Genomic DNA, 24,314 nt, shown 5'->3' with positions numbered 1-24,314 from the left:
AAAAGCTATGGCATGAAATGAAAGCAGTTCTAATAGGGAAGTTTACAGCAATACAATCTTACCTCAGGAAACAAGAAAAATCTCAAATAAACAACCTAATCTTGCACCTAAAGCAATTAGAGAAAGAAGAAAAAACAAAACCTAAAGTCAGTAGAAGGAAAGAAATTATAAAGATCAGAGCAGAAGTAAATGAAACAGAGACAAGGATAACAATAGAATAGATCAATAAAACTAAAAGCTGGTTCTTTGAGAAGGTAAACAAAATTGATAAACCTTTACCTGGGCTCATCAAGAAAAAGAGAGCTCAAATCAGTAAAATTAGAAGTGAAAGGATCAGTTACAATGGACACCACAGAAATACAAAGGATCATAAGAGACTACTACAAGCAACTATATGCCAACAAAATGGGACAACCTGGAAGAAGTGGATAAATTCTTAGAAAGGTACAATCTTCCAAGACCAAACCAGGAAGAAATAGAAAACATGAACACACCAAACCCATGTACCTATGGTCACGAAATCTACAACAAAAGAGGCAGAAATATACAATGGGGAAAAGACAGTGTCTTCAATAAGTGATGTTGGGAAAACTGGACAACTACATTAAATAAATGATATTAGAACAATCCCTATCACTATACACAAAAATATAAACCCCAAATGGATTAAAGACCTAAATGTTAAGGCTAAATATTTTAAAACTCTTAGAGGAAAACTAGGCAGAACACTCTGACATAAATCACAGAGAGATCTTTCTCAATCCACCTCCCAGAGTAATGAAAATGTAAACAAAAACAAACAAATGGAACCTAGTTAAATTTAAAGGCTTTTGCATAGCAAAGGAAACCATAAACGAAACAGACTATCCACTGAAAGGGAGAAGATGTTTACAAAGTATGTCACCAACAAGGCATTAACCTCCAAGATATACAAACAGCTCATGCAGCTCAATAACAAAAAAATTAGCAATCCAATAAAAAAAAGGGCAGAAGGCCTAAATAGATATTTTTCCAAAGAAGACACACAGATGGCCAAGAGGTATATGAAAAGATACCCAACATTAAAGAAATGCAAATCAAAACTACAATGAGATATCACCTCACATCCTCAGAATGGCCATCATCAAAAAGTCTACAAATAACAAATGCTGGAGAGGGCATGGAGGAAAGGCAACCCCCTTCTACACCGTTAGCGGGAAAGTAAATTGGTACAGCCACTATGCAGAACAGTATGGAGATTCCTTAAAGAACTAATACAGAACTACTATATGGGACTTCTTGGTGGTCCAGTGGTTGAGAATCCACCTCCCAGAGGGGACACAGGTTTGAGCCCTGGTCTGGGAAGAATCCATATGCTGTGGGGCAACTAGGCCTGAGCGCCACAACTAATGAAGTCCATGTACCCTAGAGCCCATGCTCCAAAAGACAAAACATTGCAGTGAGAAGCCTGCCTACTGCAACGAGAGAGTAACCCCTGCTCACTGCAACTAGAGAAAGCCCGCACACAGAAATAAAGACCCAGCACAGCCAAATAAGTAAACACACACACACACACACAAAACCCTACCATATGATCCAGCAGTCCCACTCCTGGGCATAAACCCCAGAGACAAACTTAACTTGAAAAGATACACGCACTCCATTGTTCACTGCAGCACTTTTACAACAGCCAAAACATGGAAGCAACCAAGCTGTTGTATACTTGTACAATGGAAAATTATTCAGCCGTTAAAAAAAATGAAACGCCATTTGCAGCAACATGGATGAACCCAGAGATTATCATACTAAGTTGAGTAAGTCAGAGAAAGACAAATATATTTGCTTACATGCAGAATATTTAAAAAAAAAAAAAAAAAAGGTACAAATGAATGTATTTACAAAACAGAAAGACTCTCTCAGACTTCAGAAACAAACTTATGGTTTATGTGGAAAGGTTGGGGGGTGGGGGGGGTGGAAAGGATAAATTAAATGTTTCAGACTGACACATACACACTAATGTATTTAAAACAGATAACCAACAAGGACCCAGGGAGCTCTACTCAACATTCTGTAATGAGCTAAATGGAAAGATAATTTGAAAAAGAATAGATACATGTACATGTACAACTGAATTACTTTGCCGTACACTGGAACTAACACAACACTGTAAATCAACCACACTCCAATATAAAATAGAAAAGTTAAAAAAAAAAAAAAAAAAAAGACAGGACCCTGCAGGACCCTCCCATGTACAAAAGCCACTCCACATTCCCTGTTTCTTGTTTGTAGGAAAAGGATGTAGTCTGCTAGGCCTTTTCTGAATTCCAAACAGCTGAGTCAAGCAGTCACTAATTAAGGAAGAGAAGGAATACAAAATTAAAGAAAAAGTCAAGCAATTGCTCTTTGTAGTTGAAACAACAGTTCATCTATAATCAGAGTCCTAGCTCCTCATCGAGGAATATGTTCAACAATCTCATGCATATCTTAGAACTGTTCTGCAGAAACTAAGACCCCTGCCCAGCTTGAGGATGATGACTACATGCTGACCATAAGCACTAGACCCCAGACTGGACTAAACCAGGAGGTTAATGATTAAGATTCCTAAAACATCACCCTGTTAACTTACTACCAACCAATCAGAACGAAGTCAAACACCCTGCAACCCTCAACACAAATGTTGCCTTTAAAAACCCTTTCCTGAAGGACTTCCCTGGTGGTCCAGTGGTTATGAATATGCCCTGCAGTGCAGGTGGCACGAGTTTGATCCCTGGTAAGGGAACTAAGATCCCACATGCCGCAGGGCAGCTAAGCCCAAGCTCAGCAACTAGAGAGTCTGTGCGCTGCAATGAAGATCCCACATGCCACAACTAGGACCCCAGGCAGCCAAATTAAAAAAAAAAAAAACCTTCCCTGAAAAACAGTCATTAGGGAGTTTATGCCTTTTGAGCATGAGCTGCTCGTTCTCCTTGCTTGGCACCATGCAATAAAACACTGTACTCTTCCCTCAACACAAACCCCTGTCAATAGATTGGCCTTGCTGTGTGATGGGCAAGCAGACCTAAGTTTGATTCAGTACCAATTTTAGTGACCACGAAGGGACAGCCATCTTGAGAGGCATCTCATCCACTGTACATCAGCCCCCGACTGACAGTGGCACTCAGATCTTGTTCAGCAGGTGCCTGAGCACTTCTGTCTCAGGGACACCCCAAGTTCTTACCACTAATGGCATCACTGACCCATGGTGTTTTCAATTCCCTGGTAAAGGAAACAAGGTTCTGGTCCTGGTCTGTAAGAGATCTCTAGTAAGTGATGCAACCTCTCATGTCCAGGGCATTCTTCCCTAGTGGGTTGCCTTGACTGGAATTTTACTTTTGGGAGGCAGGGAGGTGTAGGACTCTGTCATCTGGTTTTGAGCACAGTACCACTTTAATTCCAGATCAGAGAGTCCCTTCGTTGTCCAGCACTGCCTGAGCAATAATCGAGAAACTCCCTGTTAGAGCAAGGCTCATCTGCACCCCCATTCTCATGCCAAGTAACTGTGACCCTAAGAAGACTCCAGATACTGATCTGCTATTCCGTTTCTGGTAACATCACTCATGTGAAAGAATAATGGGTAATGAGAGCTATGTTCCATCTTGTAGTTCCCTAAGGTGTATTTTGCAAACTTGGAAGATCTTAAGCTGTACTCCGATGAAAAGAAAGACAATGATATTTAACTGTAACACAACATGGCCTCAATATTCTTTAGGCTCTGATGAACAATGACTCCTCAATTGTCTTTAGACTGTAACACCTACATTCAACTAGAACTGTTTTTAAAAGGGAAAGAAAATGGGATAAAATTCCTTATGTAAAGGTTTTTATGCTATTGCATCAAAATGAACTTGACTTTTATCCTGGGAGTCTCAATACATGAGTGTGAATTCTGTTTCCTCTCTGGTTTCGACCCTTGTTAGGGGATCCTGGTCCTGGTTTGGGAGGAGATCCCACCAAAAGGCGAGAAAGGAAATGAAAGGATTAATCGTTCTCAGAGACACCCCTGACACTGATCCTCATTAGAGGACCCTGGTCTTTACCTTTGTTAGAGTCCTGGTAACTTAAATGTGGTCTAGACACTCATAGAAACTAACAGTTTAAATTCAGTCATGAGTCTGAGTCAGAGCTGGCAAGTTCATCTAGAAGTGAGGCACGTGAATGTGAGTGTTATGTATTACTGTCTGTGACTACTATTTGTTTATGAAAGCTCTTAAAAATTGGATGGTAATCCTAGCAAAGAAATTTTATCATAAAAACAAAGAAATTTAATTTGTATAACAAATAGCTTGTGACACCAAAACAATGGATCTCAATGAAGGCAGCTACTCCCCTGACCAGACTGTTTTAGAAACTTGAGGGGAGTTTCTGCTTCAGTTAAGGACACCATTAGTATCTGTAGGCAGGAGACTGGGATACTAAACACCCTGAAGTAGGTGGGACGGTCACAATCATGAATGGTCCCATGCAACTTTGAATGTCCTACCAGATATTCACATGGGTGAAAAAAACAACTTATTGATTTAATTATCTGAATTTAGATCCTAACTCTACTTTACATATACAGACAAAGTGCTTTCCCATGGTAATAATACTATAGGAATGCAGGAAAACCAAGGAAAGAACTACTTTATTTTCCTCAGAACTCTACCAAGAGCTAGATACTATTGTAAAGGACCATGTCATTAAGTAACACCAAACAACATGTTTAGATTACCAATTCAACATACTTGTAACCGTCTGCATTTGTGGGTATTGCAGTCATAATGATTTAAATATGCCTCTATTTATATACGTCATTGAGTATGATTACATGTAAGCATTTATATTATATATTGAAATACCAGTACTTCTTAAAAGTAATATTATTCTCTTTCATATTATAATTGGACAGTACACTGATATCTTTAAAATTATGTGTGTTGATTCAGAAATACAAAGGATCATAAGAGGCTATTATCAGCAACTATATGCAAATAAATTGGACAACTTGGAAGAAATGGATAAATTCTTAGAAAAGTACAACTTCCCAAAAGTGAACCATGAAGAAATAGAAAATTTCAACAGACCCATCACAAGCACAGAAATTGAAACTGTAATCAGAAATCTTCCAGCAAACAAAAGCCCAGGACCAGATGGATCCACAGCTGAATTCTACCAAAAATTTAGAGAAGAGCTAACACCTATCCTACTCAAACTCTTCCAGAAAATTGCAGAGGAAGGTAAACTTCCAAACTCATTCTATGAGGCCACCATCACCCGAATATCAAAACCTGACAAAGATGCTACAAAAAAAAGAAAACTACAGGCCAATATCATTGATGAACATAGGTGCAAAAATCCTTAATAAAATCCTAGCAAACAGAATCCAACAACATATTAAAAAGATCATACATCATGACCAAGTGGGCTTTATCCCAGGGATGCAAGGATTCTTCAATATCCGCAAATCAATCAATGTAATACACCACATAAACAAATTGAAAAATAAAAATATGATTATTATATTATTTCAATAGATGCAGAGAAAGCCTTTGACAAAATTCAACATCCATTTATGATAAAAACCCTCCAAAAAGCAGGAATAGAAGGAACATACCTCAACATAATAAAAGCTATATATGACAAACCCACAGCAAACATTATCCTAAATGGGGAAAAACTGAAAGCATTTCCCCTAAAATCAGGTACAAGACAAGGGTGCCCACTCTCACCACTACTAATCAACATAGTTTTGGAAGTTTTGGCCACAGCAATCAGAGCAGAAAAAGAAATAAAAGGAATCCAGATTGGAAAAGAAGAAGTAAAACTCTCACTGTTTGCAGATGACATGATCCTCTACATAGAAAACCCTAAAGACTCCACCAGAAAATTACTAGAGCTAATCAACGAATATAGTCAAGTTTCAGGATATAAAATTAACACACAGAAATCCCTTGCATTCCTATACACTAACAAAGAGAAAACAGAGAGAGAAATTAAGGAAACAATTCCATTCATCATCACAATGAAAAGAATAAAATACTTAGGAATATATCTACCTAAAGAAACAAAAGACCTATATATAGAAAACTATAAAACACTAGTGAAAGAAATCAAAGAGGACACAAATAGATGGAGAAATATACCATGTTCATGGATCGGAAGAATCAATGTAGTGAAAATGAGTATACTACCCAAAGCAATCTATAGATTCAATGCAATTCCTATCAAGCTTCCAACGGTATTCTTCAGAGAACTAGAACAAATAATTTCACAATTTGTATGGAAATACAAAAAACCTTGAATAGCCAAAGCAATCTTGAGAAAGAAGAATGGAACTGGAGGAATCAACCTGCCTGACTTCAGGCTATACTACAAAGCCACAGTCATCAAGACAGTATGGTACTGGCACAAGGACAGAAATATAGATCAATGGGACAAAATAGAAAGCCCAGAGATACATCCACGCACCTATGGACACCTTATCTTTGACAAAGGAGGCAAGAATATACAATGGAGAAAAGACAATCTCTTTAACAAGTGGTGCTGGGAAAACTGGTCAACCACTTGTAAAAGAATGAAACTAGAACACTTTCTAACACCATACACAAAAATAAACTCAAAATGGATTAAAGATCTAAACATAAGACCAGAAACTATAAAACTCCTTGAGGAAAACATAGGCAAAACACTCTCCAACATAAACCACAGCAGGATCCTCTATGACCCACCTCCCAGAATATTGGAAATAAAAACAAAAATAAACAAATGGGACCTAATTAAACTTAAAAGCTTTTGCACAACAAAGGAAACTATAAGCAAGGTGAAAAGACAGCCTTCAGAATGGGAGAAAATAATAGCAAACGAAGCAACGGACAAACAATTAATCTCAAAAATATACAAGCAACTTCTGCAGCTCAATTCCAGAAAAATAAACGACCCAATCAAAAAGTGGGCCAAAGAACTAAACAGACACTTCTCTAAAGAAGACATACAGATGGCTAACAAACACATGAAAAGATGCTCAACATCACTCATTATTAGAGAAATGCAAATCAAAACCACAATGAGGTACCATTTCACACCAGTCAGAATGGCTGCTATCCAAAAGTCTACAAGCAGTAAATAAATGCTGGAGAGGGTGTGGAGAAAAGCGAACCCTCTTACACTGTTGGTGGGAATGCAAACTAGTACAGCCACTATGGAGAACAGTGTGGAGATTCCTTAAAAAACTGGGAATAGAACTGCCATATGACCCAGCAATCCCACTGCTAGGCATACACACTGAGGAAACCAGAATTGAAAGAGACACGTGTACCCCAATGTTCATCACAGCACTGTTTATAATAGCCAGGACATGGAAGCAACCTAGATGCCCATCAGCAGACGAATGGATAAGGAAGCTGTGGTACATATACACAATGGAATATTACTCAGCCATTAAAAAGAATACATTCAAATCAGTTCTAATGAGGTGGATGAAACTGGAGCCTATTATACAGAGTGAAGTAAGCCAGAAAGAAAAACACCAATACAGTATACTAACACATATATATAGTATTTAGTCAATCGGTAAAGATAACCCTGTATGCGAGACATCAAAAGAGACACAGATAAATAGAACAGTATTATGGACTCTATGGGAGAGGGCGAGGGCGGGATGATATGGGAGAATGGCATGGAAGCATGTAAATTATCATATGTGAAACGAATCGCCAGTCCAGGTTCAATGCATGATACAGGGTGCTTGGGGCTTGTGCACCGGGATGACCCAGAGGGATGGGACAGGGAGTGAGGTGGAAGGGGGGTTCTGGAAGGGGAAAACATGTACACCCATGGTGGATTCATGTCAATGTATGGCAAAACAAATAAAAATAAATAAATTAAAAAGATAAAATAAAATTATGTGTGTTGATAGATTTTATCATCTATGAATTTTATTTCAGGATAATCAAAGGGGCATTACAAAATATATGTTATAAAAAAGGAGCACTGGGTCTAATGTGCTTGAGAACCACTGACAAGACTGTTTCTGAGAAATCTGATCTATAATTACTATTATAAAAATGGAAATGTTCTTTCCAAATGGTTTTTATTCTAATGATCTGTACAAATAATCAACTTTTAAAAGGTAAAAAGCACAGAATTAAGGGACCCATCAAAACCAAAGATGACAAGAAAAAAGAAACTTATCTCTATATTTGTTGTCTACACATTATCATTATGGATTAAGTCTTCATTAAGGTCCAACAAATTCAAATAATATTAACACCTAAGCCTGTAACATATTGCTCCAAAAGTTCAGGTCATATAGTAAATTTTTTTAAAGCTAAAATTTATTAAATACTTTATTATGTGTCAAGCAATAATCTTAAAATTTTGTATTAATTTGTTATCTTTGGCAATAATCCTATGAAGTAGATACTATTTCCATGTTCATGTGGCAAACCTAAGGCTCATAGAGGGTAAGTAACCTGCTTAAGAGATCAGAGCCAATATTCAAGCTAAGATGTTAAAACCTCAGAAATCACCATTTAATTCTTAATCCATTTACCTTACACAAGCAAGTTAGGAAATTCCTCTAGGTTTCATTTTTTTACATTAACAAAATTGAACTGCTGAAAGGTTAAATGAAATAAAATATGTACTATTACCACCATTTACTACACTAAATGCCTACTGCTGCATTATAAAAGCTTCTTAATAATAATTATTCTATTATTCTACTGTTATTCTCAGTGTATTCTACACTGTTCTACAATGGAGGCTACCACAATTCTATATTCTATTCTACTGTTATTCTACACACATTATTCTCTAATTATTTTATTGACAATACAATTCCAATCAAAATTCCAATATTAATATTTTAAAGGCTAACCTTTTGTCTCATACACCAAAATCTTAATATATTTGGCAATAATTACTAGTCATCTACCACTCAATTCAGCAATCCTGTTTCAGGATTTATCCTCAGACAAGCCTGCACATGTATGAAATGGTGTAATTACAAGGTTATTTATTACAGAACTGTTTGTAAGAGTAAAAGATTTTAAACAACCCAACTGTTCATCAATAGCAGGGTGGCTAAGCAAACTAAAGTTATGTCCATACTAAGGATACTATGAGGCAGAAAGGAAAAAAAAAAAGACAAAGACAAAAAAAGAATGAAGAAGCATTCATTTCTCTTTACTTATATGGAAAGACTGTCACAATCCACTGCTCAGTTAAAAAAAAAAAAGCAAAGTACAATAAGGGGGAAGAGTCTTTTCAATAAATGGTGCTGAAGGACTTCCCTGGCAGCCCAGTGCTCAAGATTCTGCACTTCCACCTCAGGCGGCGTGGGTTCGATTCCTGACTGAGGAGCTAAGATCCCACATGCCGCGCAGTTACAACAAAAATAAAAAGGGTGCTGAGACAACCGGATATCTGTATGCACGAGTGAAGTTGGTCCTCTAACTCACAAGGTATATAAAAAATTAACTCAAAACGAACCGAAGACCTAAATATAAAAGCTAAAACTATAAAACTCTTAGGAAGAAAACAAAGGCATAAATCTTTGTGACCTTGGATGAAGCAACGATTTCTTAGGTACAACGCCAAAAAATACAAGAAATAAAACTAAATGTAGATAAAGCAAATGTGATCAAAACTTTAAACTTTTATGCTCCAAAACAGAGAAGGCGATAGCACCCCACTCCAATACTCTTGCCTGGAGAATCCAATGGATGGAGGAGCCTGGAGGGCTGCAGTTCATGGGGTCGCTAAGAGTCAGACACGACTGAGCGACGTCATTTTCACTTTTCACTTTCATGCATTGGAGAAGGAAATGGTAACCCACTCCAGTGTTCTTGCCTGGAGAATCCCGGGGACGGGGGAGTCTGGTGGGCTGCCGTCTATGGGGTCGCACAGAGTACGACACGACTGAAGCGACTTAGCAACAGCATGCTCCAAAAGGACACCGTCAAAAAAGTAAAAAGACAATCCATAAGAGAATATTTTTGTAAATTCCTATTATCTGTTAACAAGTTTGCATTTAGAATCTATAAAGAATTGTTGTTTAGTCACTAAGTCGAACTTCCAGATGTTCAAGCTGGTTTTAGAAAAGGCAGAGGAACCCGAGATCAAATTGCCAACATCCACTGGATCATCAAAAAAGCAAGCAAGTTCCAGAAAAACATCTATTTCTGCTTCATTGACTATGCCAAACCCTTTGACTGGGTGGCTCACAATAAACCGTGGAAAATTCTGAAAGAGACGGGAATATCAGACCACCTGACCTGCCTCTTGAGAAATCTGTATGCAGGTCAGGAAGCAACAGTTAGAACTGGACATGGAACAACAGACTGGTTCCAAATAGGAAAAGGCGTATGTCAAGGCTGTATATTGTCACCTTGTTTATTTAACTTATATGCAGAGTACATCATGAGAAATGCTGGGCTGGAGGAAGCACAAGCTGGAATCAAGATTGCCAGGAAAAATATCAATAACCTCAGATATGCAGATGACACCACCCTTATGCCAGAAAGTGAAGAAGAACTAGAGGGCCTCTTGATGAAAATGAAAGAGGAAAGTGAAAAAGTTGGCTTAAAGCTCAACATTCAGAAAACTAAGATCATGGCATCCGGTCCCATCACTTCATGGAAAATAGATGGGGAAACAGTGTCAGACTATTTTTCTGGGCTCCAAAATCACTGCAGATAGTAATTGCAGCCATGAAACTAAAAGACGCTTACTCCTTGGAAGGAAAGTTATGACCAACCTACATAGCATATTAAAAAGCAGAGACATCACTTTGCCAACAAAGGTCTGTCTAGTCAAGGCTATGGTTTTTCCAGTGGTCATGTATGGATGTGAGAGTTGGACTATAAAGAAAGCTGAGTGCCAAAGAATTGATCCTTTTGAAGTGTGGTGTTGGAGAAGACTCTTGAGAGTCCCTTGGACTGCAAGGAGATCCAACCAGTCCATCCTAAAGGAGATCAGTCCTGGGTGTTCATTGGAAGAACTATGTTGAAGCTGAAACTCTAATACTTTGGCCACCTGATGCAAAGAGCTGACTCATTGGAAAAGACCCTGATGCTGGCAAAGATTGAGGGCAGGAGAAGGGGCTGACAGAGGATGAGATGGTGGGATGGCAACACCGACTCAATGGACATGGGTTTGGGTGGACTCCGGGAGTTGGTGATGGACAGGGAGACCTGGTGTGCTGCAGTTCATGGGGTAGCAGAGTCGGACACGACTGAGCGACTAAATTGAACTGAACTGAACGTATCCAACTCTTTTGCAACCCTACAGACCATGGCCCTCCAGGCTCCTCTATCCATGGGAATTCCCAGGCAACAATACTGGGGTGGGTTGCCATTTCCTGCTCCAAGGGATCTTCCTGACCCAAGAATCGAACCCACACCTCCTGCATTGGCAGGTGGATTCTTTGTTACTGAGTCACCAGGGAAGCTCCATATCAAAAATTATTAATATTTAATAACAAAAAAATAAAGACCCAATTAAAAATGAACAATGGATCTGAACTGAAGTTTCTCCAAAGAAGACACACAGATGATGTAAAAAGATGTTCAATGTTATTGGCCATCAGGGAAAAGGAAATCAAGCTCACAAATGAGATACCACTTTCTACTCACTAAAATCGCTATAAAAAATGACAAGTGTTGATGAGGATATGGAAAAACTGGACTCCACAAATGAGATAACACTTTATACCCACTAAAATGGCTGTAATAAATGACAATAACAACTATCGATAAGGATATGGAAAAACTGATACATTACTGATACTCATACATTACTGATACTGATACATTACTGATAGGAATGTAAAATGGTACAGCCACTGTGGGAAACAGTCTAGCAGTACCTAAAAGTAGAATTACCACATTATCTAATGACTGCATTCATTGATATATAATCAAGAGAACTTTAAAAATATACAGTTCAAAGATTCTGAAGGTTCAGTTCCAGACTACCACAATTAAGAGTACTATGAATTTTTGTTTCCTCAGTAGATATAAAAGTTATGTTTACACTATACCATCCATAGACTATAAATGTACAATAGCATTATGTTTAAAACATGTTTGTACCTTAATTTAAAAATACTTTATTGCTAAAAGAAATGTTAACCATCATCTGAGCCTTCAGCCAGTCATAATCTTTTTGTTGATGGAAAGTTTAAAATACTGCAAGAATTACCAAAATGTGACACAGATACATGAATTAATTAAGCAAAATACTGTTGGAAATACGGAGCTGAACACACTTGTTCCATGCAGGGTTGCCACAAACCTTCATTTGTTTAAAAAAAAAAACAAAACAGTATCTACAAATATAATAAAGTGAATCACTATAAAGTAAGGTATGCTTGTATTCACACAAAAACTTACAAAATGTTAAAAGGAAAAATGAAATACTGATTCATGCTAAAACATGAATGGATCTTGAAAACATCATAAAAAGTGAAAGAAGCCAGACACAAAAGACCACAACTATATGACTTCATTTAAATGAAATGTTCAGAACAGGCAAATTCATAGAGACAGAAAGTAAATTACTGGTTACCAGGAGGGAGAAGGGGAATGGAGAGTGACATCTAATGCGCATGGAGTTTCCTTCAGGAATAATGAAAATATCCTAGAACTAGATAGTAGTGATGGTTGCGTAACTTTCTGAATATACAAAGAATCACTAAATTGTACACTTTAAAAGGACGAATATTACGCTATGTAAATTACATCTCAATTAAAAAAATAATGATTTGAGGGAGAATGGAGTCTCAGTCCCTTCGCTGTTCACCTGAAGCTACCACAACATTGTTAATTGGCTATACCCCAACACAAAATAAAAGTTTGCAGTTTGAGGAAAAAAAGAAAAAGTATTGAATGTGAATCAGCTATAATGAACCAATCCACAATTTTTGTGATTACCTGAGAGTTATGCATATAATCTCACATTCCCCTTTTCTAAGATGTAGGATTAAAGTAGTGCCAATATATTACCCAAAAGTATACAAACTAGAGTTTCTCAATCAGAAAGTCTGGTTTTTCCTTCAAGTAAAAGAAAGATTAAAAACACAAACATTTGTGACAACATTCATAATTAGTATTAATACCTACATTTCTGACACTGTAAAAACTTGGTAAAGAGTCCCCCTGCCAGTGCAGGGGACATCGGTTTGATCCCTAGTCCAGGTCCACATGCAACAGAGCAACTAAGCCCATGTGCCGCAACTACTGAAGCCCATGCAGCCCAGAACCCGTCCTCTGCAACAAGAGAAGCCACCACAATGAGAACCCCACACACAGTAACTAGAGAGCAGCCCTCACTTGCCACAATTAGAGAAAGTCCATGCACAGTAACAAAGAGCTAGCACAGCCAAAAATTAATTAATTAAATTTTTAAAAAAACAACTTCTGACTTTAAATTCTGGAGTACTCTTGGGCATTCACACCAGAGAATGACAACGTATGTTTGCGTGGATGTTCATAGCAGCTTTACTCATAACAGCCCCAAACTGTATGTAGCAGGTGAATGGTTAAATACACCATGCAATATTACTCAGACATAAAAAGGAATGAGTAATTGATACATGCAACAAGTTGGATGAATCTCTAGGGAGTCATGCAAAGTCACAAAAGCCCATTCCAAAAAGTTACATATTATATATTTACATTTACATTACACTTTTGAAATGACAAAACCGTAGAACTGGAAAACAGATTAGGGTTATCAGGGGTTAGGGATGGGGACAGAGGGGCATGGTCACCAGAGAGGTAGATGTGATTATAAAAGGGCAACATAAAGCACCTTTGAGATGGAACAGTTTAGTACCTTGTTGCAGTAGTGCATATAATAATCTACATGTTGTGATAAAATAGTATACAACACAAATGACTACAAGAAAAACTGGGGCATTTGAACAATGGATTCAAATGGATTATATCTGTGGATTATATCAAGATCAATATCATGATTATCATATATCATATTTCATTACAGCTTTGTAAAATGTTATCTCTGGGGAGAACTATGTCAAGGGTAATCTCTGTATTATTTCTGACAACTGCATGTGAATTTATCTCAATAAAAATTTTAATTTAAAGAAAGGTGCAGATCAATGTATACAGGGTGCTACATTTGGAGTAAAAATAAAATTATATTTGTATTTACATAAAGAACACTGAAAGGATACCGAAAGTGGTTATCTTAGGGTGGGGAGAAATAGGGTAGGAACTAAGACTTTTCAATGCATAAGTGTTCAAAATAGTTGTATTTTTGAAGCATGTTATCAAGTTTCCTGGTCAAAAATAATAAAACATTAAGAGTACCTTTTGTTCAAGAAAGAACTTAATTTAATACACATTCTCTTGCTTTGGAAAGTACTCCAATTTCAATTATCCTTACCTCTAACCTCTGTGTCTGATCCTTGCCCAAAAGGTCACGAACTTCTTCATTATATATTTCCAAATAAGACACTCGAACCAAAAATCTGTAAAGAAAACATCATTCTTAAATACAAAAAAAAAAGCAGTGAAATATTTATTAGAACGGTTTTAAAAACATGTTTATAAAGGTTGTACATCTTTCTTATGTTTGTACTTCTCAATATTAGAAAATAATTATTTTACCTTGTATCACCCTCTGCTTTTGCAATATGACCAAATATGTGAGCAAAGGAATTTGGAATGATTCCTCTAAGTTCAGGAACAGCTCGAACACCTTCCATGGTAAACGTTTTGCCAGTTCCAGTTTGTCCATATGCAAAAATAGTCCCTGAAAACAATGAAGAGAATCAATCACTTTGTAGAGTCTGATGCTACAGAACAATAGCTCTTAAAATTAATTCTTTTGACACTGTGATGCAATTTCTAGCCTAGATTTAAAGTTTATTCTAATATAAATTTTAATATAAATTTCTCCTTTATTATCAGCAATTACAGCATGAACTGTGTACCACACGAGCACAGTACTGTTAAAGTTCTAGAGCCAATGAGATCAATGCAAAATCGAACATTTGAGCTAATCCTAAGAAATTTCTTATGTTTATGTTAATTACTTAATGCAGACATTAAATTGGAGAAGGTAGTCTAGTTACAGCAAAAGAACAAAGGTTCCAGAGTAGCAAGACCTCAACGTGAATCCACACATTTGCCACTTTTCAGACATTTGACCTCAGAAACTATCTACCCGAAGATTATTTCCTCGATAGTAAAATGAGGAGAAGAATAACTATTCTGCACTGATCTCATGAAACAGTTTACTTCAAGCCAACATGATACCTGGCAAACAGCTTAATTCTCAAATAAGTATGTTATTTCAAAATAAAAGTTTTAAGTAACAGCTGTAAGGAATAGAGGGTATTAACAAAAAGAAGTGACAATATATTACAAGTAATTATAGGTACAACTTAAATTTTCTAAATATCCAAATTAATTCATTCAACAAATACTACATACCTGAGTCTGGCATGGTGCTATGCCACCTCAGGAACACAATGACAAAGACAAACACAATCTTTAATCTCATGGTATGTGTCATCTTGGGGAGGACATATTAGCCAAATAATTATAAGCAAGATGAGTGTTGGGAATGAGAAACACAGAGTTCTACATGAGAGTCAGAGACATAATCTAGGCAAGAAAACTAAGGCAGAAGGAAAGGGGAAGAGGTCAAAGAAGGCTTTCCAGAAGAGTCCATCTAGCATGAGTTAGAAACAGATGGACAGCAAAAGGCAAAAAAGAGAATGGAGATTTTGCAAAAATGCAAGGAGACCAGAATGGAAGAAACAGAGATGGAAAAGGACAGTGGATGCAGTTAGAGCTAAAGAAATTGAGGGGCTTAATTACACAGGGTGATGAACATGTTAAGGTTCTAGAGCTTATCTTGAAAACAAAGTGAAGACACAGAATCATTTTTCAGTCAGAAGAGTGTCATCATAGTCACTGTCTATACTGTATACAAAGAACTGGAAAAAAGCAACGGGAGAAGTGAAGAAACCAGTCAGAGCGCTGACATGGTTAACCAGGTAAGAGATGATGCTGACAATAGAAGGGGATGAGAAAGACGGAAAGTATTTCACAGATATTTAGCAGTTAGAATCAAGAACTCTGGAAAAGAACTTGTCAAAAGGGGACCAGGGAAAAGGAAAAATTGAGGGTGACTTTCAAATTTCTGGCTTGACCAAGAGAATGTAATGCTAAGCTATGTACTAAGATGGTGAACACCACTAAAAGAAATAACAGTTTGAAAGGGAAGATCATGCATTGAGTTTGGAGGTACTGAGCTTTAAGTCTATGATACACTCAAATGGATGTGCCAAGCAAGCAGGAGGATGGATAAGATTCATTTGCCACTGAAGCTATGGCACTGGGTGAGATTTCCTCAGGAGATAGTACAGTAGATAGCTTAGGAAGTGACAGCATAAATGAAAAAGGTTTCTTAACTACTACCACTCTATTCAGTTAATAGAGACTTCTTTGCTGGCTCAGATGGTAAATAAAGCATCTGCCTACAATGCGGGAGACCCAGGTTCAATCCCTGAGTCGGGAAGATCTCCTGGAGAAGGAAATGGCAACCCACTCCAGTATTCTTGCCTGGAAAATCCCATGGACGGAGAAGCCTGGTAGGCTATAGTCAGTCCGTGGGTTCGCAAAGAGTTGGACACAACTGAGCGACTTCACTTTCTTTTCTTTTATTCAATTAATACAAATGTCATCATTGTCAAACTTTAAATGAAAATAATCACAACATTTTAAGCCATGTCTATATGTGGGAATAAAAAAGTAAATTTTTTTCTAACTCCCTAAATATTTCAAACTCTTTCATTATGAATATAACTTAATACATTAAAAGGAGCTAAAAATACCATGAACTCATATACCACATTTTAGAAAAGACACAACAGCTATCATTTACTGATCATCTGCTATGTGCAATGTCATATAATTCATATGCATTCCTATTTAATTTTCCCCAATCCTAAGAGCTAGGCAATATTTATATTCCCACAGTTTAGCTGAGGAAACAAAGGCTTCAGTTCAGTTCACAGTCGCTCAGTCGTGTCTGACTCTTTGCGATCCCACGAACCACAGCACACCAGGCCTCCCTGTCCATCACCAACTCCCGGAGTCTACCCAAACCCATGTCCATTGAGTCGGTGATGCCATCCAACCATCTCATCCTCTGTCATCCCCTTCTTCTCCTGCCCTCAATCTTTCCCAGCATCAGGGTCTTTTGCAATGAGTCAGCTCTTTGCATCAGGTGGCCAAAGTATTGGAGTTTCAGCTTCAACATCACTCCTTCCCATGAACACCCAGGACCGATCTCCTTTAGGATGGACTGGTTGGATCTCCTTGCAGTCCAAGCGACTCTCAAGAGTCTTCTCCAACACCACACTTCAAAAGCATCAATTCTTCTACGCTCAGCTTTCTTTATAGTCCAACTCACACATCCATACATGACCACTGAAAAAAACCATGGCCTTGACTAGACGGACCTTTGTTGGCAAAGTAATGTCTCTGCTTTTTAATATGCTATCTAGGTTGGTCATAACTTTCCTTTCAAGAGTAAGCATCTTTTAATTTCATGGCTGCAATCACTATCTGCAGTGATTTTGGAGCCCAGAAAAATAAAGTCTGACACTGTTTCCACTGTTTCCCCATCTATTTTCCATGAAGTGATGGGACCGGATGCCATGATCTTAGTTTTCTGAATGTTGAGCTTTAAGCCAACTTTTCCACTCTCCTCTTTCACTTTCACCAAGAGGCTCTTTAGTTCTTCTTCACTTTCTGCATATCTGAGGTTACTGATATTTCTCCCGGCAATCTTGATTCCAGCTTGTGCTTCCTCCAGCCCAGCATTTCTCATGATGTACTCTGCATATAAATAAGCAAGGTAACAATATACGGCCTTGACATACGCCTTTTCCTATTTGGAACCAGTCTGTTGTTCCATGTCCAGTCCTAACTGTTGCTTCCTGACCTGCATACAGATTTCTCAAGAGACAGGTCAGGTGGTCTAGTATTCCCATCTCTTGAAGAATTTTCCACAGTTTATTGTGAGCCACAGAGTCAAAGGCTTTGGCACAGTCAATAAAGCAGAAATAGATGTTTTTCTGGAACTCTCTTGCTTTTTCGATGATCCAGCGAATATTGGCAATTTGATCTCTGGTTCCTCTGCCTTTTCTAAAACCAGCTTGAACATCTGGAAGTTCATGGTTCATGTATTGCTGAAGCCTGGCTTGGAGAATTTTAAACATTACTTTACTAGCGTGTGAGATGAGTGCAACTGTGCCGTAGTTTGAGCATTCTTTGGCATTGCCTTTCTTTGGGAATGGAATGAAAACTGACCTTTTCCAGTCTTGCGGCCACTGCTGAGTTTTCCAAATTTGGTGGCGTATCGAGTGCAACACTTTCACAGCATCATCTTTCAGGATTTGAAATAGCTCAACTGGAATTGCATCACCTCCAATAGCTTTGTTCGTAGTGATGCTCTCAAAGGCCCACTTGACTTCACATTCCAGGATGTCTGGCTCTAGGTGAGTGATCATACCATCATGATCATCTGGGTCACGAAGCTCTTTTTTGTACAGTTCTTCTGTGTATTCTTGCCACCTCTTCTTAATATCTTCTGCTTCTGTTAGGTCCATACCATTTCTGTCCTTTATCGAGCCCATCTTTGCATGAAATGTTCCCTTGGTATCTGTAATTTTCTTGAAGAGATCTCTAGTCTTTCCCATTCTATTGTTTTCCTCTATTTCTTTGCACTGATCGCTGAGGAAGGCTTCCTTATCTCTCCTTGCTATTCTTTGGAACTCGGCATTCAAATGGGTATATCTTGCCTTTTCTCCTTTACTTTTCACTTCTCTTCTTTTCACAGCTATTTGTAAGGCCTCCTCAGACAGCCATTTTGCTTTTTTGCATTTCTTTTTCTTGGGGATGGTCTTGATCCCTGTCTCCTGTACAATGTCACGAACCTCCGTCCAGAGTTCATCAGGCACTCTATCAGATCTAGCCCCTTAAATCTATTTCTCACTTCCACTGTAGAGTCATAAGGGATTTGATTTAGGTCATACCTGAATGGTCTAGTGGTTTTCCCCACTTTCTTCAATTTAAGTCTGAACTTGGCATTAAGGAGTTCATGATCTGAGCCACAGTCAGCTCCTAGTCTTGTTTTTGCTGACTGTATAGAGCTTCTCCATCTTTGGCTGCAAAGAATATAATCAATCTGATTTCAGTGTCAACCATCTGGTGATGCCCATGTGTAGAGTCTTCTCTTGTGTTGTTGGAAGAGGGAGTTTGCTATGACCAGTGCAAACAAAGGCTTAGAGAGGTTGAATTACTTGCTCTACGTCATTTTAAACAAAATCTGAACACATTCCAGTTGGCTCCATAGGCCATGTATTTTTGCCAGTATGTAATGACCAAAAAAAAATTTTTAACTCAAAATTAATACCTACTTAGTGCAGGACTTCCCTAGTGGTGCCGTGGATAGGAATCTGCCTGCCACCACAGGGGACACAGGTTGGATCCCTGGCCTGGGAAGATTCCACATGCTGTGAAGCAACTAAGCCTGTGTGCCTCTAAGCCAACAGTCTAGAGCCCGCAAGCCACAACTGCTGAGGCTGTGTGCCACAGCTATGTAAGTCTGCACACACTAGGGGCCACGAGTTCCAACTACTGAGCCTCTGTGCCACAATGAAGTCTGTGTGCCTAGAGCCTGTACTCTGCAACGAGAAGTCACTATAACGAAAGGCTCACACACCACAACAAAAAGTAGCCCCCACTTGCCACAACTAGAGAAAGCCTATGCAAAGCAATGAAGACCTAGCACAGCCAAAAAAATACATAAATAAAATGAATGCAGTTTCTATGAATGGATTAAATACATGATCATTACTAACTTTAAAAGTATATTAAGTAACTAGAGAAAGAACAAACAAAACCCAAAATTAGTAGAAGGAAAGTAATCAAATGATCAGAGAAGCAGAAATAAATGAAATAGAAACAAAGAAAACAGTAGAAAGAACAATCAAACTAAAAGTTGCTTCTTTGAATAGATAAACAAAATTGATAAATCTTTAGCCAGACGCATTAACAAAAAAGACAGTTCACATCAATAAAATTAGAAATGAAAAGGAAGTTACAATGGACACCACAGAAATACAAAGGATCATAAGAGACTACTACAAGCAACCATATGTCAATGAAATGGACAGCCTAGAAGAAATGGACAAATTCTTAGAAATATACAACCTTCCAAGAATGAACCAAGAAGAAACAGAAAATACAAACAGACCAATTACAAGTTACAACAGGGATGGTCTTGATCACTGCCTCCAGTAATGCTAAAGAAGCTGAAGTTGAACGGTTCTATGAAGACCTATAAGACCTTCTAGAACTAAAACCCAAAACATTCCTGAAATGTTCACTGATTCCTAAAATGCTCAATTCTCCTGCTCAAAATTCTCCAAGCCAGGCTCCAACAGTATGCGAACCAGGAACTTCCAGATGTTCAAACTGGATTTAGAAAAGGCAGAGGAACCAGAGATCAAATTGCCAGCATCCACTGGATCATAGAAAAAGCAAGGGAGTTACAGAAAGACATTTACTTCTGCTTTATTGATTACATCAAAGCCTTTGTGTGGATCACAACAAACTGTGGAAAATTCTTCAAGAGATGGGAATACCAAACCACCTGACCTGCCTCTTGAGAAATTCTGTATACAGGTCAAGAAGCAACAGTTAGAACCGGACATGGAACAACAGACTGGTTCCAAATTGGGAAAGGAGTACAACAAGGCTGTATATTATCATCCTGCTTATTTAATTTCTATGCAGAGGACACGATGCGAAATGCCAGGCTGGATGAAGCACAAGCCAAGACCAAGATTGCCGGAAGAAATATCAATAACCTCAGATACGCAAACGACACCACCCTTATGGCAATAATTAAAGAGGAACTAAAGAACCTCTTGATGAAAGTGAAAGAGGAGAGTGAAAAAGCTGGCTTAAAACTCAACATTCAAAAAACTATGCTCATGGCATCCGGTCCCATCACTTCATGGCAAACAGATGGGGAAACAATGGAACAGTGACAGACTTTATTTTCTTGGACTCCAAAATCACTACAGATGGTGACTGCAGCCATGGAATTAAAAGATGCTTGCTCCTTGGAAGAAATGGTATGACCAACCTAGACAGCATATTAAAAAGCAGAGACACTGCTTTGCCAACAAATATCCTTCTAGTCAGAGCTGTGGTTTTTCCAGCAGTCATTTATGGATGTGAGAGTTGGGCTATAAAGAAAGCTGAGTGACGAAGAATTGATGCCTTTGTACTGTGGTTTTGGAGAAGACTCTTGAGAGTTCCTTGGGCTACAAGGAGATCAAACCAGTCAATCTTAAAGGAGATCAGTCCTGAATATTCATTGGAAGGACTGATGCTGAAGCTGTAACTCCAATACTTTGGCCACCTAATGCGAAGAACTGACTCATTGGAAAAGACCCTGATGCTGGGAAAGATTGAAGGCAGGAGGAGAAGGGAACGACAGAGGATGAGAAGGTTGGATGGCATCACCAACTCGATGGACATGAGTTTGAGCAAACTTCAGGAGTTGGTGATGGACAGGGAAGCCTGGCATGTTGCAGCCCGTGGGGTTGCAAAGAGTCAACATGACTGAGTGACTGAACTGATAATTAAAACTGATTTTAAACTCCCAACAAACAAAAGTCCAGGACCAGAAGGCTTCACAGGCAAATTCTATCAAACATTTAGAGAAGAGTTAACACCTCTGAAACTTTCCAAAAATTGCCGAGGAAGGTGCACTCCCAAACTCATTCTATGAAGCCACTATTGTCCTGACACCTAAACCAGACAAAGACACCACACAAAATAAAAAGAAAATTGCAGGCTCCAATATCACTGATGAGCATAAAATTCTCAACAAAATACTAGCAAACCAAATCCAACAATATATTAAAAGAATAATACACCATGATCAAGAGGGATTTATCCTGGGGATATAAGGATTCTTCAATATCCACACATCAATCAGTGTGATAAACCATATTAACAAACTGAAAGATAAAAACCTATGATCATTTCAATAGATGCAGAAAGTTTTTGACAAAATTCAACACCCATTTATGATAAAAACTCTCCAAAAAGTGGGCACAGAAGGACCCTACCTCAACATAATCAAAGGTCATATATGACAAACCCATAGCTAACATCATTCTCAACAGTGAAAAATTAAAGAATTTCCTCCAAAATCAGGAACAAGACAAGATGTCCATTCTTGCCACTTTTATTCAACATAGTTTTGGAAGTCTTAGATACAGTAATCAGAGAAGAAAAAGAAATAAAAGGAATCCATATTGGAAAAAAAGTAAAACTGCCACCATTGCAGATGACATGATACTATACATACAAAATCCTAAAGACGCTATCAGAATACTACTAGAGCTCAATGAATTTGGTAAAGTTGCAGGATACAAAGTCAAAACACAAAAATCTGCTGCAATTCTATATACACTAACAACAAAAGATCAGAGAAATTAAAGAATCCCATTTACCACTGCATCAAAAAGCATAAAGTACCTAAAATAAACCTAAAGAGGCAAAAGACCTGTACTCTGAAAACTGTAAAACACTGATAGAAGAAACCAAAGGTGATACAAACCAATGGAAAGTTATACCATGTTCTTGGATTTGAGTAATCAATATTGTCAAAATGACTATACTACCCAAGGCAATCTACAGATTCAATGCAATAGCTATTAAATGACCAATGGTGTTTTTCACAGGACTAGAACAAAAAAATTTTTAATGTATATGGTAACACAAAAGACCCAGAATAGCCAAAGCAATCCTGAGAAAGAAAAAGGAGCTGGAGGAATCAGGCTCCCTGATTTGAGACTATCTGACAAATCTACAGTCATCAAAATAGCATGGTACTGGCACAAAAACAGAAATAGAGATCAATGTAATAAGATAGAAAAGTCCAGAGATAAACCCACACCCTTATTGTCAATTAATCTATGACAAAGGAGGCAAAACTATACAATGGAGAAAAGACAATCTCTTCAATAAATGGTGCTGGGAAAACTGGACAGCTACATGTAAAAAAAAAGAAACAAAACACTCCTTAACATCATACATGAAAATTAACTCAAAATGGATTAAAGATCTAAATGTAAGACCAGACACTACAGAACTCTTGGAGGAAAACATAGGCAAAATTCTTTGACATAAATCACAAGACTGTTTTCTATCCACCTTGTAGGGTAATAAAAATAATAATAATAACAATCGGAGCTAATTAAACTTAAAAGCTTTTGCACAACAATGGAAACCATAAACAAAATTAAATGGAATGGCAAAAAAACATTTGCCAAGTATGTCACTGACAAGAGATTAATCTGCAAACAGCTCATGCAGTTCTATATGAAAGAACCAAATAACCCAACCAAAAAATGGGCAGAAGACCTAAACAGACATTTCTCCAAACAAAACATACAGATGGCCATAAAGCACATGAAAATATGCTCAACATCAGTAATTATCAGAGAAATGCAAATCAAAACCATAATGACATATTACCTCACACCAGTAAGAATGACCATCATTAAAAAGTCTACAAATAATAAATGCTAGAGAGGGTGTGGAGAAAAGAGAACCCTCCTGCACTGTTGGTGGGAATGTAAATTGGTATAACCACTATGGAGAACAGTATGGAGGTTCCTTAAAAAACTAAAAATAGAGCTACCATATGATCCAGTAATCCCACACCTGGGCATTTATCCAGAGAAAGCCATAATTCAAAAAGATATAGGCTCCAATGTTCATCAGAGCATTATTTACAATACTCAAGACACGGAAGCAACCTAAATGTCCATCAACAACAGAACAGATAAAGAAGACGTGGTACCTATATACAGTGGAACACTAGTCGGCCATAAAAAAGAATAAAACAAAAATTTAAAATAAAAGGATACTAATTTACAATATTAAAACTGAGAAAGAAGGACCACAAATCTCCTAAAATTAAAGAATCTCATCTTATTTTCAGCAATGAGAATCCAAATTTCTACTTTTTAAATGTCACTCTTAACAAATCTAATGCTATCATTTCCTTCATATGAACTTTTTAGTTAGTTTTTAAAAACTAAAAACGGCCTGAGATTTTACCCAGTCTCCTTGTTTCTAACGATCACTAATACTTAAAATGACAGAAGGTTCATCAAAAAACTGCACATGGATATTTACAGCAGCTATATATAACTGCCAAAACTTGGAAGCAACCAAGAT

At 37.7% G+C, this 24,314-nt stretch overlaps 1 protein-coding gene across 22 annotated transcripts in view; it reads right to left on the bottom strand.

The window, feature by feature from the left end:
• The window catches only part of KIF3A (kinesin family member 3A), a 118,571-nt gene that overhangs the window by 80,466 nt on the left and 13,791 nt on the right, over positions 1–24,314 (bottom strand). For all 22 annotated transcript variants that reach the window (XR_014056637.1, XR_014056638.1, XR_014056639.1 and 19 more), the window contains 2 exons: positions 14,634–14,778; positions 14,410–14,494 (listed from right to left, as the gene is read on the bottom strand). Coding sequence is in view for 14 of the 22 variants with exons in the window: in XM_081500085.1 (XP_081356211.1) it covers positions 14,410–14,494; positions 14,634–14,778 (230 nt within the window). In the remaining 8 variants the exon portion in view is untranslated. The remainder of the gene's footprint in view (positions 1–14,409; positions 14,495–14,633; positions 14,779–24,314) is intronic.

The sequence above is a fragment of the Giraffa tippelskirchi genome, chromosome 6 (assembly GCF_054371585.1).
Source record: "Giraffa tippelskirchi isolate mGirTip1 chromosome 6, T2T-mGirTip1v1.2.pri, whole genome shotgun sequence".
NCBI lineage: Eukaryota > Metazoa > Chordata > Mammalia > Artiodactyla > Giraffidae > Giraffa > Giraffa tippelskirchi.
Note: the sequence above shows the minus strand (reverse complement) of the source record. Positions and strands in the feature narration are given on the sequence as shown.